Source organism: Struthio camelus, chromosome 26 (assembly GCF_040807025.1).
Source record: "Struthio camelus isolate bStrCam1 chromosome 26, bStrCam1.hap1, whole genome shotgun sequence".
Taxonomy (NCBI): Eukaryota; Metazoa; Chordata; class Aves; order Struthioniformes; family Struthionidae; genus Struthio; species Struthio camelus.
The window spans coordinates 4,244,589-4,262,381 of record NC_090967.1 but is presented as its reverse complement, the minus strand read 5'-3'; the positions used below and the strand labels follow the sequence as shown (position 1 = coordinate 4,262,381).

At 42.2% G+C, this 17,793-nt stretch overlaps 1 protein-coding gene across 1 annotated transcript; it reads right to left on the bottom strand.

The window, feature by feature from the left end:
* Window positions 1-304: 304 nt before the first annotated feature.
* NMRK2 (nicotinamide riboside kinase 2) lies at window positions 305-7,851 on the bottom strand. Its single transcript, XM_009677498.2, has 8 exons — window positions 7,573-7,851; window positions 5,487-5,577; window positions 3,993-4,041; window positions 3,622-3,793; window positions 1,910-1,981; window positions 1,272-1,378; window positions 787-872; window positions 305-681 (listed from the first exon to the last, which is right to left on the bottom strand). The coding sequence occupies exons 1-7, from the start codon at window positions 7,596-7,598 to the stop codon at window positions 787-789; spliced, it is 603 nt and encodes a 200-aa protein (XP_009675793.1). The 5' UTR covers window positions 7,599-7,851; the 3' UTR covers window positions 305-681.
* Window positions 7,852-17,793: the final 9,942 nt, after the last annotated feature.

The following is a 17,793-nucleotide window of genomic DNA, read 5'->3' as shown; positions in this document are numbered from 1 at the left end:
AGTTGAGGCTGACATAAAACTGGTTCACATCAGCACTTTAAAAATATCTGAAGGGCTTGTTCATCCCCCCCCATCCATGTGGTCGGGATACATGACTCACCGGAGCTGGGGTTGCAGGCTAGTGTTATCACTTAAGTGACAGTTAGATACCAAAGAGGTTTAAGACTGCACAGGTTCGTTTAGGTCTGGGATATGAAATTTCAAATGACATATGAAAAACTATGGGCTGCTGTTGTGTTCTGGGGGGTTTGCTGCCTATTTCTACAGCAGGGGAGGGAGGGGGAATTAAAACAGGAGCTCAAAGAGGATTTTAAATTGATTTTTACTGAATTCAAAAGATGGCATCACAAACAAGCCTTTACATCAAGGCTTAATGGCTGCAGAAGTGCGTAAGCAGAAGAGTCAATTGTTTTCCAAAGGCAGTTGTACTCATTCCATTATAAAAATGCATTTTTTAACATACATTTAAGCCAGTGGAATATAAAATAAGAAAATTAAAAAAAAAAAAATCCTGTCCATCACAGAGTTGTAAATAAGTTACTTCACTTTTCAATTATATACAAAAGATGCTTTCCAAAGGACAGTATAGGAAGAGTTTACACAGATAAACCCTAATTCTGACTTCTGTCTAAATACTATTTACATCATTCTGTACATGGGTCTTTCAGGTCTTCAGAGACCCTGAAAAGCAAGAAGGAAAAAATATGACTATCCGAGCATATGAATGGGTTGTTTCAGCAGTCAGTCCCTCACATTGCAGCCCCTCCGAAGCAGATTCGTATTTACCTATAAGCAATTTAAAAGCTTGTTTTGAATGTCTTCCAAGACTTGATTGTAAAGTTCATCTCTAGACTTTAGTCCATCTAAATAAACTGAAAGAGAAAAAAAAGATTGAATCAGTCTGTAGGTTTCTGATCAGAACAAACTTTATGTAGATTAGTTTTAAAATATTTCATAGTGGATTGACCCGAACAGCAACTTGTTTGCCAACCAGAAGACAGACACCTCCCCCAACCCCTGTCTCAGTAAATCTCTTATCCTATGATAAAGAATGGTTTTGCTATAAATGGTTATAATCTAAAACAAAGGGCAGATGTTATTAGCTACAAAACTGCGTGTATTTATCTGAAGAGAAGGTAAACCAGGATGGCAACTCACTGGTAAAAATAGCGCCCTTTATCATTACAGGTTACAATTTCCTTGAATTCAATTACCAATTTCCTTAAAATCCGAAGTACAATGCCAAAGGCTTTGTATTTGGAGAGACTTACCAACGTCAACGCCACTGTCCTCCATTTCTTTCCTGTGTTTTAAATACATGGGCCAGACATGTCCATCAAAGAGACCCGGTGGGTCAGGAACAGTATAGTTCCGTGTACTGCAAATATTGAAGCGGAAAAGCACATTAAGACTACCAGGGCTACACCATCTCTGGCACAGTGCTAGAGCCTGAGGCTAAATGCAACTGAGCAGTTGTCAGACTGTGTAAAATCCGATTGTCGCAGCCCAGTTGCTCATCAATAACTGTCTTACATTTTACAACTAGTTTATTTGAACATCCAAAATAAATATGGAAACTACAGGTAGCCTGTGGTATGCATGAAGGCAAACAGTTGCTAAAGGTTTGCTCATGAGTGAAGCATGCAGTGGCTCCCGATCCTTTTGCACCTGTTAATGGATGGGCTGATGAAACCAGAAGAGACAGCTAGATCTGAAGATTCAGTAAGCGCCATATGAAAATCTCATCCTCTAACTGACTTAAAGTTTTCAGGTGTAATTCCAATTTGTAAGAGACATCAGTCTATTCCATGAATAGCATGCCGGTAGCCTGAATGCTTGCCTCTCTTGCCTTTAGTAGACAGTCTCGAGGGGAAGAAGGGACTAGACTTAGGCCAAGCAATCTGCTTACCTTCTCCTCCTTTTGCATTCATCATATGGAACTGCCAAGTAGTAGCGTACATCAAATAGGTCTATCAGTGGTCTGGGGTAGGGTGGAAAGAAAGAACGTGTCTATTTATTTTTTTCTGACAGAGAAAAGTGACAAGTCACCCCTGAAAAACCACAGCATCGTTCTGCTTTTCCTGTATTCTTGTCTACCGTAGACAGCAGAAGTGTTTTCATAAAGGGATAGGTAACGGCCAGTAGGTTTATTAGTAGCTATAAAAATGAAAAATGCTGGTTTTCATAGGTCAGAATGGTATGCCAGCTACTTTTCCCACCCAAATATCACGCTACTAGTTACCGTGGGGAATCAGACGCAGGCTAGGAAGTCCTGCGGTATGAACTATGACAGTTTTTCTATAGTGTATTATTTCAAAATTCACTTGCGGCAGACCACAGCTTTGATTTATCGGTCTCCTATGAACTAATTCATGAAAAGTCTGGCCTGTTACGTGGAAACAAGCTGTCAAAATGCATGCGGACCCACAGATTTGGCACAAGGCAACTCATCACCTCATGTTCTTTTCAGGAAAGACAGGCAGTTAGTTCTACGCTGCCTTAGGGAATTGTACTCCTGTTGGGTCGAAGGAGCTAAACCTGCAAAAGTCATTGATGCGAATCCAATTTAAACAGCTAGTTTGAACACTGTGGGACTAGCAGATTTCTAAAGGCCTGCCGGTGGTTGCATAAACTCTTAATATAGTATTAGCTGAGCACGCCCCAGGTCTATGACTACAATATTCCCTCTGGACTACAGGCGGGCTCCTTCTAACAAGGAGCACTTCAGAGAGATTTGTAACCTTCAGGAGGGATATTTCCCTAGGGAAAGGCCAAGAAAACCAATGCAATCTTTATTTGGCCATTCTCAGTATACATAATCTGAGGAGACTGCCATTTTCCATTGAGTTTGGAAAGCCAGAATGGTGCTGCTTGTCTTACGGTACAGCTTACAAGCAGCTCCATTTTGCCAAGTGTCATGCACAGCTTTTTCTCAGGAAATACTTTTGTAAACCAAACTCGCAAAAGATTCTTGGCTCCAAGCTGTGGTTATGTTCATAGCATGCGTTTTTCTGAAGTGTATATATTTAAATGTTGGAAACATTCACTCTCTTCACTGCCAGTCTAGTCTTTGCCATCTTCGTGCCAAGTGTTTTTTTTTTCCCCCCCCTCCTCATATAAGGATGGGAAAGAAAGTAAGTCTTGGCAATTAATTGTACATTGGAGCAAAGCTCAATTTAGCCCATGCTGAACAAGTGCATGTATCGCATGAGCAAACTGCTCTTAACCATCCTGACAGATTCCACGAAGTGAACGGAGAACTGATTATCTTCTTGTTCTTATCAAGGACCTTTTCAGTTCCACGTTTAGGCCTGGCGGTGGGAGGGCAGGAGGGAAGCCTGGCCTTTCATTGCTGCCTCAGTAGGTACAAGCGCTGGCCCGAAGCTCTCCGTGTCCCAGCGTTCAAAGGCGGCGTGCTCTAAACGAGAGCTTCCTACGTTACTTTGGCAAAGGCGCCTTCTGCACCTCACTTTTACTGGCAGTAAAATGAGAAAAGTTTGTATGCGTGATACCTCAGAACAACACAGGAAGGGTATTATTAGTAGACAGGAGGTTTTAGCCCTGGCGCTAGCGATCTAGTGTTCCTCACTGGCAAGCCATCAATAATTCCCCAAACCTTACTTGTAATTATAAAGCAGGAAGCCTTCAATGACCAATATATGGATATCTTTGGAGGCTGGCTCTTTAGAGCCAGGCGTAACATTCACCCCGTGGGAACGGGCAAACTTCACTGGGTTCTCAATCCAGGCACGCACAGTGCTCACCATTGCCTCCATATCCAAGGAATCCAACACTAGTTAGAAGAAAGGGGGGATGGGGTGGGAAAAAGGTATACAATCAAATGCCATGAACCACAGAGGTTTGAAAGTATAATGTAGAAAGAACTTGTAAAATTGAAATTTACGTAAATTTACTATTAAATCTTTAATAATTAAAAAGAAATACTTAGAAAAATATACATTACTGCATCCTATAGCGAACACTGCTCTTACCATCCCATTGTTTAAAGCCGTCTTCCCCGACTTCTATTTGATCTTGTGGCTGAAATATAGTGAGCAATAAAACATTGCTGCAAACTCAGCGTGATCAGCTACCTAAGATCCGATCACAACCTGGACACTACTGCAATACACAACAAAGCAAGTGTTCACTTAAAAAAAAAAAAAAAAAAAAACAGTTACAGACCGTAATGGTATTAATTTAAACTTCCCATCTTTCACCAACCCCAAGAGCTTTGGAAAGTTCTCTTGGCTCAAGTAAGCCAATTTTGGCAAAGAATTCTAGGTTAATATTTTGGCTAATAATACCAAGTTGAATTATTATAGACCCCCTGGTTGTAAGTCAACGAATAAAGCTTAGTATTTAAACACAGTGTTAAGTAACTATTAACATTTACATGCTCAACAATTGCTATTTTAATTCCTGCTCACGGTTCTAATACAAAAATGCAGGTCAGCATAGCTTAAGTTTTGGTCATCTAATTATAGTTTTGCTTGCAATAGCATCTGCAAGTCAAACGTGCCAGTGAGAAGTCGCATATGTTTATGGAAAGGTTAAACAGAATTCCACCTCCTTTACTGGAAAGGCTCATATTTGACTAAATTTGTGCCTGAGGCTTAGGGCAAAGAAGCGCTTCCAGCTTCAGCGTCTCGTTCCGTTTATGTGTTGGTAGGATGCGCTGCCAGGAAGGCAGGACAGACGGACCGTACAGCTGCCGATACTGGGACGGCACGCGTGTTGGGGGATAACGTACAAAGGCTGCACGTATGTGACCTCATCTCTTGGACTTGCACGGGCAATGGGCACTAATTGCCGTGTTGCAATTAGTAGGAGACGGCTGCAGCCTGCAGGATTTCGCGGTGTGGTTCTGCCACGACCGCTTTCCCCCGGCTGCTTTCCCGGCCGCGATGCAGAAGGCACCGGGGTCGGCCCGGGTATCCCATCCTGATTTTAGCAACCTTTGCATCAGGTTTCTGATAACGAGCTATTAAAAGCTCAAGCAATGCCCAACACAACTGCCTTCCTGTATTTAAAGCGCTGTAGGTTTGTGTTTGTCGTTAAATTCGAAGCAGTGTTTTTTTTTTTTGTTTAAATAAAGCATAACATGGAGGCAACATCCTTTTCTAAATAAAAGGAGGATGGAAAGCCAACATGGGGAAAATAATTTGTACAGAGTACACTTCAAGTGAGTAGTTTGGTTTAAGCTGGATGTGCTGTTAAAACTAAGGGAAACATCCACCACAACCGCTCTGTGCTCCACCATTTCCAAAGAAACCAATGGGCACCGGCATTTGCCAAGGCCAATGTCTCCTCACCCATCCGAGACCACTCAAAAGCGGTAAAAAAATGTTCCTCCTAAGCTGTCAAAACTGGCTTGAAACGCATGCACAAATACATACAACTTGGAGACGGCAGTTACTACGACTGTCACTAAATAGGCACAAGCGGCAATAACTGTTTTAAGTGGGGAGAAGAGTTCAGCTTACCTTGAAAAAGTCATCCTGGTGGACGACGCAGCAGTTGGGCAGCGCTTTGACGATTCGGTTGGTCAGAGTGGTTTTGCCGCCGTTGGTCACGCTAAACAGAGAAGGGGAGGTGGGATCACGAGAAGCCGGGCGGTGAGGAAGCGGGAGGTACAGCTCCTGCTAGACCACCGCCGCTCTTCAGCGGCTCCTGCTTTGTCGCCTGCACTATCTGCTTCTGTAGCCTTAGAAGGAAACGGGTGAATTATCCCGATACGCTCGGTGAGGTGTTGGGAGAACGGCGCGCGCGAGCAGCGCCCTGACCACCTCAGTACGGCTTTTAGGAGCTCTTTTCTGATGTAGGGAGAGATCTCGGGTAGCGCGGAGGGGAAACGTCCTGCTTTAGGACACAGAAATACCCGAGAAGGTCGGTGCCTCGGACTCCCTAAAGGAGCTCCCCTGGGACCGTGACTCCAGTTGCTCGGGGGGGGGGGGCCCTTCCCACCCCAGCCCCGCAGCTCCCCCACCCGCCAGCAGGGGCGCCCCGGCCCCTCGCCGCGCCAAGGGGCGCAGCGCGCGCGCGCGCCAAGCTGAGGGAGCACGTTTGAATTTCCCGCCTCGACGGCCAGCGCGCGCGCGCCCTGGCCGCTGATTGGCTGCGACCGGCTCCCCCCCACTTCCCCTCATCGCCGCTAACTGCCCGTGTCCGGCGCGCGCAGCTCTGCTGCGGCTCGCGCCGCTTCCCGCGCGCCTAACGGCTGCCCCGCGCTGAGGCGCCAGCGCCGCCATCTCGGCTCGCTCCTCGTGGCGCGGGGAGCGGCAGCCGGGCCCTTCCCCGCAGCACCTCCTTCCCCTCAGAGTTCCTGAGGAAGCGCTGGAGAGGCTCCCTGACCTCCCCTGCCTTCCCGAGGGGCCGTTTCCCCGGCAGGGACTCTCCCGCCTTTGCCCGCAGCGAGTCTGTGTGAAAGCTGCGGGCAGTCCCGCGCGCTGTGGCCTCAAGATGGAGGAGCGCGCCGGGCTCCTCCTGCTCCGTGAGTCCAGCAGTTGTCCTCTGTGTGCCCCGTCAGCCTCACTCGGGGCTTCAGCGGCCTTCCTCACCCCTGCCCATCCGCTTTGCGGGGTCTCTAAAACATCCTCCGTTAGCAAAACCCGGGCATGTGAAAAACGCGAAGGGGGGGGGGGAGTTCCCCACTAATATATCTGCCAAGGGCTTTTCCCTTGCAAAGACCCGGCAACTTGAAGAACAGATTGCATATATGTTCTTTCTGACTATTATTGCCCTAAAACCTTTGTGATTTAGGGGGCTTCCATTCATGGATTCCTCAACTTAAAAAAGATTCTCCCCCTGAAAATAAGGCATGCAAGAAGTGCTTTAAGAACAAAAAAAACCTCCCTTAAATTAATTATAAATGAGGCTAGCTTTTTTTTTCCTCCTCTCAGAGGATGATTCAGACTTTCTTGTACCTGCAAAACGTGTTTTAATAGAAGAGGTCTGAATAATCCTCCTCCCCAAATGAGGGAGTTGTCATCTGCGTTTTCATCTGTTATTCAAAGCCTGTAGAAATCTCACACTTTTGTGAACTAGCGTTATAAATCATAGCCTTGCCTGGTGTCAGTGGTGCAAGCTCCTCTGCAGTCAGGGAGGCTATGCCAATCTGTATCGGTCACCGTGTCCTACACACACGTGCAGGCCACTTCCAAATCTTAGGTAAAAGAAAATCTTTTGGTACCATTCCCCCTCTTGCCCCTATTTGAAGCAGGATTTTTTTTCCCCTCTGTGTTTTTCAGTGAGGTTTTAAAAGTCTAACTTCATGTTGTACCTCACTGAGGCGCACCATTCCCTTAATTTTGCCTGCAAGTTATTTAAGAGCTTTTTGTACTTTATCATACTTCCTGTAAATATATAAAAATTCAGTATATGCCACCCCGCAGCACTCCCTGTACTACATAAAAGCATCTCTTGTAATTAGATAGTAAGTTTCAAGCTATATCTTTTCTGTCCTGTAATATTATATTATAGAGACCTACATAATCTCTAAGCCTCAGATCATCTTAACAACAATTAAACAAGAAAGAAAGTAATATATATGCAATATTGATAGCAACTTACCCTCCGATACCTATGATGTATTTCATCTTTGTAGATTTGCTTCCTTAGCAGGAACGTGGCAAGAAAAGAAAGATTAGATCAGAAGTGCTGAAAGTTAAAGCAGAGCAAGATTATGCCTGATCCTTTTTTTCCTTCCCCTTTCTTCTTTCCTGCCTATTCCCCTCACTAAGCTCTGCCTGGCTTTACTATTTCATTGAAGAAAAAGGCGGGTTTGCCTTTAATTTATAGAGGCCCGCTGCAATGACCTTCCCTCCCTCCCTGCCTTTCCCCGCCCCGCCTGGTGATGGAAAAGCCCTATGACTATCATGAGCCCCAGATGTCATATTTTAGCGGCTGGGTGAGCCAACCCTCCCCTCGGCGCATGGGGTCATGCGCACTGCCACTGCACCTGTTTCTGCACCCCTCGCAGCCCCCCACTCTGCTGCCCTGGCTGCCTTCGTTATAAATAGCTTTTGGCACGCTTGCCCTTTGCCTAAATTAGTAATGGGGTAGGTGAAAATGTCACCCCTTTTTACATTTCCATTGGGAGTTCTGGGGAAGAGTATGGAGGTATGTGAGGATATAATTTAAGTATCTTGTTTTTTTTTTTTTTCCCTTGAAGTCATGCAAGCTTTCTCTTTGCCTTGCTTTTCATTCTCCTAATTCCAACTTAATTATTTTAAATGCATCCAGGAATATAATGAAAATGATTTTTTTTTGTTCTTTCTCTAAACTTCTAATAGGGAAAGAGTGAGGACTCGAGATTTTTTTACTGCTTTTAGCGAAACTGTTAGAGAAAGGAATATGTAGAGGAAGATGAGTAAATTCAGTTGGACCATCCTCTCTTGAAATTTAAGGAGGTATATGCTGAACCTGATTGGGCTTACTCCTCATATGTTGACACAAAGTCATAAAATGATATGCTATACCAGCTTCCTAAGGGCCTTCTTCTCCAATGTTTGCTCATTTAACATAGCACTTGTTAAGGTAAGTTAATTCCAGTTTGACTGCTTGCTTGAATAAATACCTCTCACCATGAGTATGCGTTGTAGAACCTGTGCTTTCGTTTTCATTGTTTCAGATGTTTATAAAAGCAGGGCTGTCCTGATGTAGAAGTTAAGTAAAGGCAGAGTAAAGTCAGCAGTGGTTCTGCATGCTTTCAGAGCAACACAGTGATTTGAAGTATAGAGCGTGCATTTTAAAATAATATCTTGTCTAATAGTGCTTGAATCACCAAAACCGCTGTGTCCTTTTGTTCTTCTTTTTTATAAAATCAATGTATGGAAGTATTAAAAAACATACAAAGGTTTGTAAAATCAATTAAAAACTTAGTAGCCTTTTTTAATACTTAGATGCGTAAATATACCAGTATGTTATGCCTCTTTTAAAATTTTCTTTGCAGCTTTAGTATCTACAGAGCTAAATCTTGCATTGTCCTTCTAGTACTGATATACACATGGATTGTACACCGAGAGTATTTGTGAGAAACACCTGTCATGAGGCTAATGTCTTCACCATACCCTTAAGAGTAGGTGGAAACTCTATAGCTTTTTTTATAGCACCTTCATCATTTGCTCACTGGCTACAAAATATTGTCCTCTGAGCTTTTCAGCTGCCCACAATGTAAAATCCATATATCCAGAATTTAACCCTCCAGAATCTGAGGAAAGAGTTTCTGAAGGAGTGTTGCTAAAAGTCACTTCCAAGGGATTCATGGGGTGCTGTTCCAGCTGTGTGACTCTTGTCAGGCCTCAGTATTGTTCCTGTGGTGAAATGGTGGTGTATGTGCCTCACAGTATACAGTGTATTCAGAGCCACTTAGCCAAGAGGCTCCATAAGTAATGCAATGTCTATAGGAATATATAGAATACTGCAATTCTAGCAATTTATGGCATCTCTTTTGTCACATGGATATCCTATGACTTAATCATCTCACACCTTGCTAATATCCCCAGTGTTTTGCAGATACCAATCCTACCTTTGTGCTCAAATCGGGTAATTGTTTTATGCAGAACAATTGCTTCCAAGCTGTATTTAACTGGTATGTTTCTTCTATTTCAGACCTGAAGAATGGTTTGTTTCTTTCCAGCTACATCTGTTGTTCTAATAAAAGATGTTACCTCTCCCTACAAACCTTGCTTGCCTTAAAGGCTATTTTATGCTCACTAGCACTAAGGTCAAAGCCCAGTGCTATGATAAAATGAGCTGATCATGAATAAACAGATGCTACAAATGAGAAGAAGATTAATAACTGTCAGAGGTGTAAGATTCTGAAGGTTTTCAGTGGAGGTGGTGGAGGCAAGAAGTGAAATTGGTATTCAGATAGAGCATGGTAAACTTACAAATGGGGTTATAGAATATGATCTTTTCCAGTCTGTTATGCTGTGTTATTTCTCTACGTGTAACAAAGAGACATCAATCAGTGTTCCCTTAGCCTTCATTGTTAACATCATCACGCTATTTGGTTATTCTTGGAGACTTCACTCTCAAATTAGACTTTCATTGTCATTACCCACGGACCAGTATGTTGCTTAAAAAAAATGATTGCTCCGGAGGAGTTTTGAGCTGGAATTCTTGAACATGAATGAGCTGTGATAGTCGAGGGAGTTAGTTTTTCAGCAGCTGCCTGTCACTTCAAGCACAGCACGGTACTTGCAGTGGAGAGTCACTAAGTCAGCTTCTCAGGTGGTTTAAATTGTCCTTGTGCACTGAAGGAGAGCAATGACAATTTACACCATCTGCAAATTTGACCTAGATTAGTTCTATGCTAAAGTTTTTCATACCCTTTGTTATGTTTCTCTTCAGTCCATGATCCAGAAGGATGTCTTGGTTAAGAGAGCAATTCATGTGTTTGTCTTACCACTTTTGACCTTACTTGCTAGGCCAAAACTGGGAGCCTCAGAAGTTGTGGAAAGGGTAGCAGGGGACACTGGTGTCAGCTACCTCTGATCCAGTCTTCAGACTGGAATCGTGCTAATCCAAATATTTTTGGAACATACCATCTTCTGGGTGAGTGAAAATTGTATTCTGCCCTGTTGTTTTTGCTAATATGAATATACTTCAGAAATAGAGTTTGGGTTTTTGCAGTGAAAAATGAGTATGTGGCATAAGACACATCAAAAGAAATAGTGTGTTTCTAGTGTAGGGAGCAAACAAAAATTGTTGCAGTAGCAGCAGCAGTTTTTAATATTTGGCTGATCAAGTTGTCTGGGATCGGGGAATTCCAGAACAGTGAGGGTCCGCTGTCTCTATAAAGAATGTCAAAGCCCTGTTTTTTCTGAAAACAGGAGAAGTAAAGGACAGAAGCCAGGGTTTTTTTTTTTTTTTTTTTTTGCACACAATGCCAAGTTGCCTTCATTCAGCACTCAGTCTAAAAGCTCACTTTTTGGACTTTTTCTTCATGGTCCCTCAGTCCTTCTGTGGATGTGTCTGGCTTTCCCTGAGTTTGCTTTTAAGCTGTTGGTCATGTTTTTTTCTATCACCCATCTTTGTACTCAAACACAAAACACCCAGTGAAATCACTTTCACACAGATGGTTCAAATTCTCTGATTCCTGAGTGGCCTCAGATTTGCTTTTGGTTTAGCTGGTGGCATGTGCCTGCCTTTATTTGGAGACCTCTGGCATTTCAGCTGTCTGCTTCCGTAAGAGCCCAAAAGACCCCTACAAAAACCTGTCTGAAATGAACAGTGACAGTTACACTTACCAGCTACAACAAACTTTAACCCAACCTGTAAAAATATGTCTATGCAAATGCCAAGTGTTCATAAATGCTTTTTTTAGCAAGTTATGTTAGCCACATTTCTCAGTGAGTTATGTGTTGGTCATCTGAAACTTCCTTTTTTTGTGCTTGTTTATCCTGCAGATACGTTATCTACTTGACACTTTACTAATACAAATACCATTCAACAGCGTGCCTCAATCAAAGATAGAAAATGTTCCCTCTCTTTACATTATTTTTAGAATACTAATGTTTACTGAAAGTTCACTATTAATCTTTGTTAAAAGCTAAGATAAATTTGGCAAAGGCCAATTTAATATTCATGGAAGAGTCATGATATCATTTCCTCAGGATAGTTTAGTTTCTGTATATTTGCTGACCTTTCTGTTGCAGGATATGACTCATTTATTCTAAAGCTTTAATTCAGAATTTAAATCCTTCACTAATCATAAGACATTGCTTATAGTATGAACAAGGTTATGCCAAGGTTGCCTAATGCTTTAATTAGGGGGACTTGGCAGGGGGTGGGTTAGACGTGACAGTGTACCAACTAGGTGAAAACCCAGGCAAAGGAATTGTAATAGCTTTCACTTGTGAATTTTTAAATCACAAATTCATTTATTCTTTCAGGAATTTTGAATTATTTTGGTTGCTAAGAATGTCCTTCTCCGAGGCTTTGGAAGCCACTAATGTCTCAGCAATGCAAAAAGTTTTCATACCCCTTTTTGGGAAGAAGATAAGCTTTTATTTTTCACAAAGACAAGATGAGAGAACATAAGAAATGAAACTTTGCAATTAGTCCTGAGTCATTACTTCACTATTAATTGCTGATAACTAGAACAGCTAATAGTACCAAAAGTTAGGCTAGCGGGATAACAAGCTTAAATACAGTAATACTCAACTAGCTGGCATCTTGTTGCAGTGGTATGCAGTCTGGCTTGCAGTCAAGAACTGCCACCGTCAATGGTGATATTTTCTGCCACTGCTGCCATTGGTAGAAGGTCTGTGGCTTCTTGGAGGAGGCAGAAACGGAGTAGCGGACAGGTCACGTTTTGAAAAATTTAGACTGAGTAGACAATGTGGGTTCAGGGAGAAGCAGCTGTGTAAAGCACGCAAGAATAATACTGCTGCAAATGTTTCATTATGTCAGTGCTTGGGGGCTAGGTGCTTAATCCAGAAGAAATACAATAAAGGGAAGGAAAAGTGATGAGGCATTGAATGAAAGGGCAAGAGGGCAAGTGTAAGAGGAACAGCTTAAGAGTTAATCTGAAGGGAGGGTTCTGTGAAGGAAAGGAGAACTGGAACCAAAAAGCAGCCAGCGTGTTACTGAAGAAGTTCGATCAAAGCTGCAGAAATTATTCTGAATTCTCCATTCCTAAAGTCCCAGATTCTGCTGCTGTTTCACTCCCCAGGGTGCACTTTCCAAACTGTACTTCGGACTGGAGCGCTGTGGAGCTCTTAATCATGATGCTCTAGAAAGTTTTCTCTTTGTATTTTAATGATCTACATGAGGAAATTCTTCCATGGGATTAATGGACATAGTTACAAAGAGGAATGAGATATGCAGGGAATGCTTCTATTTTGGGTTTGTGTAGTGCCAGGTAGCAATTGCAGTAACTCCAGGAGGAAATTTGTAAAAAGATGCCAGACGTTTCTAGTGTCATTTGACAACTGGCCTATGTTTATAGATTTATGACGTTGTTAAGTTACTTAGTCATGGCCTGTGTGTTACTATAAATTGTATAGCTGTGGCAACCAAGTAGAAGTGCTTTTTAAAAAGAAATAGAATCCCCATTTTTAACCTTGTCATTTATATACTAGGGAAGATAATGCCTAATCTTATTCCATGCTCAGCTGAGTGTTTTGGCCAATGTAACTGGTACTGATGGATAGGAAGAGAAAAGGAAGTAGGCAGAACTTGAAGAAGCTTTGGAAAGTGAGGAAAGGTGGAGAATTAATAAGGCAGGAAATCGCGCGTTCAAGCTTTTTAAAGCAAACTCAGATTGAAGAAGCTGAACTGTAAGGCACACTGGTAATGTGTGATGATTCATCCAGTGCTCCAAAATATTCGGATTGTTTTTCAGATATATTTGGCAGACATTTAGTTCACAATGAGTCTGAGCAGGTAATGGACAGACAACACAGGGAGATTTTCCTTTTGCTGATGTTAAAAATTCATTCTTGCTCGTGCTTCTTAATTCTGGGGCTGGCAGGGCTAATCCAGCTCTCAGCAGGCAGGTTTTGAGGCTTCCCTATGCTGTGTCCCTTGCTCTCCTGGTGTCTGTGAAATTCCCAGGCCACAGTCCTCCCACTCCAGTGCACTCCCACCAGTGAACCGCCCATACCCGCGATGGCGGTTCCTATGGAAAGACCCTCTCTTTGGTCATGTGCCTTTCTATCCCAAAGGAATTTCCCAAGGGGAAATGGATAAGCCTTTTGGGTTAGTATAGCTGATAGGAGCCTTGAGACAGCACAGAATTCAACTTGGGTTGGGGAGAGGAGAAAGGAAGACGACCACAGGGTTTCCATTTTTCTCTTTACCTTTTGTGTATTATTTTTCCATACCGTGCCACCTATTTGTAGGGTATTTCTGTGTAAACTGTTTCTTTTACAAATTTCTACCCACTCTACACGTTGCCAAAGATTTTTCTGCTCTCTTTTGCGTTCTCAGTGTTCTTCACACCTTCGTTCTGACCCCTTCCTCCCTGTTCCAGCCTGTGGCTTCCTGCATCCCCCATGACTGGTGCGTGTGAGATGCTCTGCTGCAGTCCCTGCCAGAACATCATGGTGCGCTTTAATCCCCTCGATGTCACTCAGACATACTGCGCTAGTGCATTCGGGACCGAAGGCCTTCAGTCTGAGCCTTGAAAACCACTTGCCATAGAGTTTACAATGGCTAACTTGTCCTCCAAGTTATTTTGGCTTCAGTTTGGGTTATTCTGAGTTTTGTTTTTGAAACAAAAACTTCAGTTCTGATCCTCATTTTTACTTAGTATTCACTCTTTCTTCAGATAAAAAATAAGAAAAACTGGAGCTCTTCAGTGTGTTATGGTTGCTTATCTGGATATAATCCTGAGGTAAAATGACAACTGAATACGCTCAGCAGGTCTGTGCTCTAGTACAAGGCTAACATTTTGAATGTATTGTAGAAAGAAAGTGCTGTAAATAGAAGACAAGTTAGTAAAAGCATTTCTCTCTTTTTCTTCCTTCCTTTGTGGTTTTCTCCTTTTTAATACTATTAAAATCTATGCTGCTACTCCTCATTTATAGCAATAGTACACATGTTTAGTGCCATGCTAAGAACAGAGCCTGGGCTGCCTTTTCATGCTCCCTTCATCTGCCTCAGCTAGCGGGAGGGAAGGGAGTGGTTAGGTCTGTTTTTCAGCTAGGAGCTGAACTGTATGCCTTCATGGCCACTCTGACATGTGAATATGGGATGCAAAACAGACAGCAGAACAGCTATGTCCCGCTGTCTGGAATCAATGTGTGGTCACTGTTAGGTCTTGTCTTGTTGCTCTCATTTCTGGGTCATGGAAGTGCTTGGGGCCAGGCTGCATCTGCCACAGCTGCGAGATGCCACCTGGAGCAGCTTGCAGACCCACTCTGTCCCCAAAGGGATAGAAATTGTAGTGATAGGAAGTTTTCTTATGCCTACCTGGGTTAACCCGTGGGTGGGATTCATTCTGCCTCCCTTTAGCATCTCAAAGTGCAGCGACTGATGCTGTCCTCAGCTGAGGGCAGGAGAGGTGGGCTGAGTCCTCCTCTGGAGGTGCCCCTCTCTCCCTGTTGACCACAGGCTGATGGGAAGACCTCAGAAATTTGAACTATATATGTAACTCGAAATAAAATTAAGGGAGAGGGGTCCTGTGCAGGAGATTATCTCCACAGAATAAATTGCTGCAGAGGCTTTTTTATATTGAAATTTATTTCTCTTGGTAGATTTACTGATGTGAAGAACATTTTGTAAGACTATTTCTGTTGTTAAAAGACAAACATACAGAAATAGGATGCTGACATTAAGATTTTAGTCAAAATCAGTAATGACGGAAGTACTTAAAACAGACTGATCATTTCCGTTACTAGAGTCTTTTTTTTAAAAAAATTGATTAAAACTCGGTCGCACGCGCTTTTCTCATGCTGAGGGACTGCCTCAGGCTATTGTTTTCTGAAAAGTTTTCATGAAAATAATTCAGCTGGTTGATCTAACGAGTTTAGGAAAAATACATTGTTTTGGTTGTAGATATCACAGAATGGTTTAGGTTGGAAGGGACCTCTGGAGAGATCATCTAGTCCAACCTCCCTGCTCAAGCAGGGTCCTCTAGAGCATATTTCCCAGGATCACATCCAGACGGGTTTTGAATATCTCCAGGGAAGGAGACTCCACTACCTCTCTGGGCAACCTGTTCCAATGCTCTGTCACCCTCACAGTCAAGAAGTTTTTTCTCAGGTTTAGATGGAACTTCCTGTGGTTCAGTTTCTGCCCATAATAGTTTCTGCCCCCTATATGACCCATATAGTTCATTTATTTTTAGTTTACTTTGAAAAAATCTCCTGAAAATAAACGTACACAAAGAGCTATGTTAAAAGAATTCTAATGTTGCAAAATTAACCTTGCATTTATACCTGATGAGCTAGCTGCCCTATGTAAAAGAATTTTTTCCATTTGTCAGGTAATTAATGACTGTACCGTAATGCACAAACAGAACGGGTTGATAGCCTTTAAATGCTCAATGTTCCTTCAAATAGATTTTTTTGTGGGTGTAATCTTTTCAAAGAAGCTATATGTGGAAAGTAGAACGGAGCTCATGGTGATAAGAATTCTTAATCATTAACACTGATTGATTTGACAGCGGGATGACATTAGTAACAAAACACAAGAAATAAGGGCATAGAAACTTTGGAGGTTTTCAGAATGGAAAAAAAAAGCTTAAAACAGAGTAGTATGATGTAAGAATAGTGATTATCCTTTTTGCTAATGTGAGGAGTCAGCTAGATTTGGGAGACTGGGTTGTTTGTGTGTCGGGGGGAAACTGAGCACAGAATCGAGTGTATTTTGATACAATAATGCTTGCAGGAGCAGTAAAGGACAATGTCTTTACGTTTTGATTCGAGCCCAGTCAGGCTTGAGCTCAAACGCTCTCGCAGTTAGCTTTTCTCAAAACTGTGTTCCCAGCACTTCTTAGTGGTAATATTGTCCAAACCCTACCAGTAATCTTTTTTTCCTTGCCATTCTGGATTCAAAATCTTATTCTTACAGCTCACATTTGGGCATTATTAAGTTCTTCTAGAGGCTGATAGTTTTACATTGTGGCTATTATCTGAGGAACTAAAAAAACCCCAACCAGTCTAAATTGAATTTTTAACTGGAGTGTATTGGCTGGCTCTCCTGCTTTAAATCTCTTCTCAAAACTTGGCTCTTCAGCCAGCATTCCCTTGGTAATCTCCATTCTTATGTTACTCGAGGAAATTGACTGCTTTTGATCATACTCGATTGTTAAACAAAAGGTCAAATAAACAAAAAGCCTCAGACATCCCCAGAAGTTAACCTAAGGTGACAAGCTGAATGATCAAAGTACTAAACTCTTGTGTGCTTAAAAAAAGAAGGAATGTTCTATCACTTTCTCCGCTTTGCACTTGCATTATCACTTCATTTTCTACCCTTAGGGCCTGATTCACTTAACGGTGGCTGTCTAAAAGATAGTCCGTAGTGTAAAGCTAGATATTTCGCTCTCGTATCAGTGGAGAGAGAGAGGCGTCATCAAAGAGTGATTCATCCTGTCCTAAGACAAGTGAAATCATCTTTCTCTTTTCATTGACTGTAGAGGGCACTTAAAACTAGTTTAGGCTAGATACCTAGTTTTTAGATTGCTAAAATTAGGTGAGCTGAATCTCATCGCTAGTGTTGAGGTGAATTATTTGGAGAAGCTTCTAATGGTTTTGAGTTAGAAATCTTAATTTCTGAGGTGCATCATGATTAGCAATGGTGGCAAAGACTTGAGGATAGTCTATGCCATATTTTACATGATCTTGTATATTGTTTCATTCAGGAACTTCAAACATTTTAAAGTGAAGGATATTAACGTTATGCAGATGTGAGCTAAACTGTTACCCAAGTGAAAATTTACTCTTCTTCCACAACTCCTGTGACAGAAGGGGTCTCAAAACTAACAAGGAGCAGGAGATGCAGGCTTCTTCATGCAAGCTGCAAAAGGAAGACCTAGGTGGAAATTATATCTGTTTGTGGAGGGGAAAAAAAAAAAAGAAGCTTTTCTAAGTCGTGCAATATGGTGATGTTATAAGTAATATTTCTTCTTTAAAATTAGAGTAAATTGTGGATTAAATGTGAGATTCATAAAGGCAGCATACAGGTTAGGTGGGTTTTAGGCACCTAGAGAATGAGCCGTGAAAGCTAACTGTGTAGTCGCTTGAGAGTTTATGGTTGTCTAAACCTTCATTAGAAAAAATTCCAGCAAATAAAGTTCCATAAAAACTTTCCATAAAGTTTTATTGCTGATTTTTCTCC

Coding starts and splice junctions, on each gene's coding strand:
- NMRK2 (XM_009677498.2), bottom strand. CDS start 7,598: ATGAAATACATCATAGGTATCGGAGG. Junction 5,578..7,572: donor TACATCATAGGTATCGGAGG/GTAAGTTGCTAT, acceptor TTCTCTGTTTAG/CGTGACCAACGGCGGCAAAA. Junction 873..1,271: donor GGACAGTGGCGTTGACGTTG/GTAAGTCTCTCC, acceptor TTTCTCTTTCAG/TTTATTTAGATGGACTAAAG.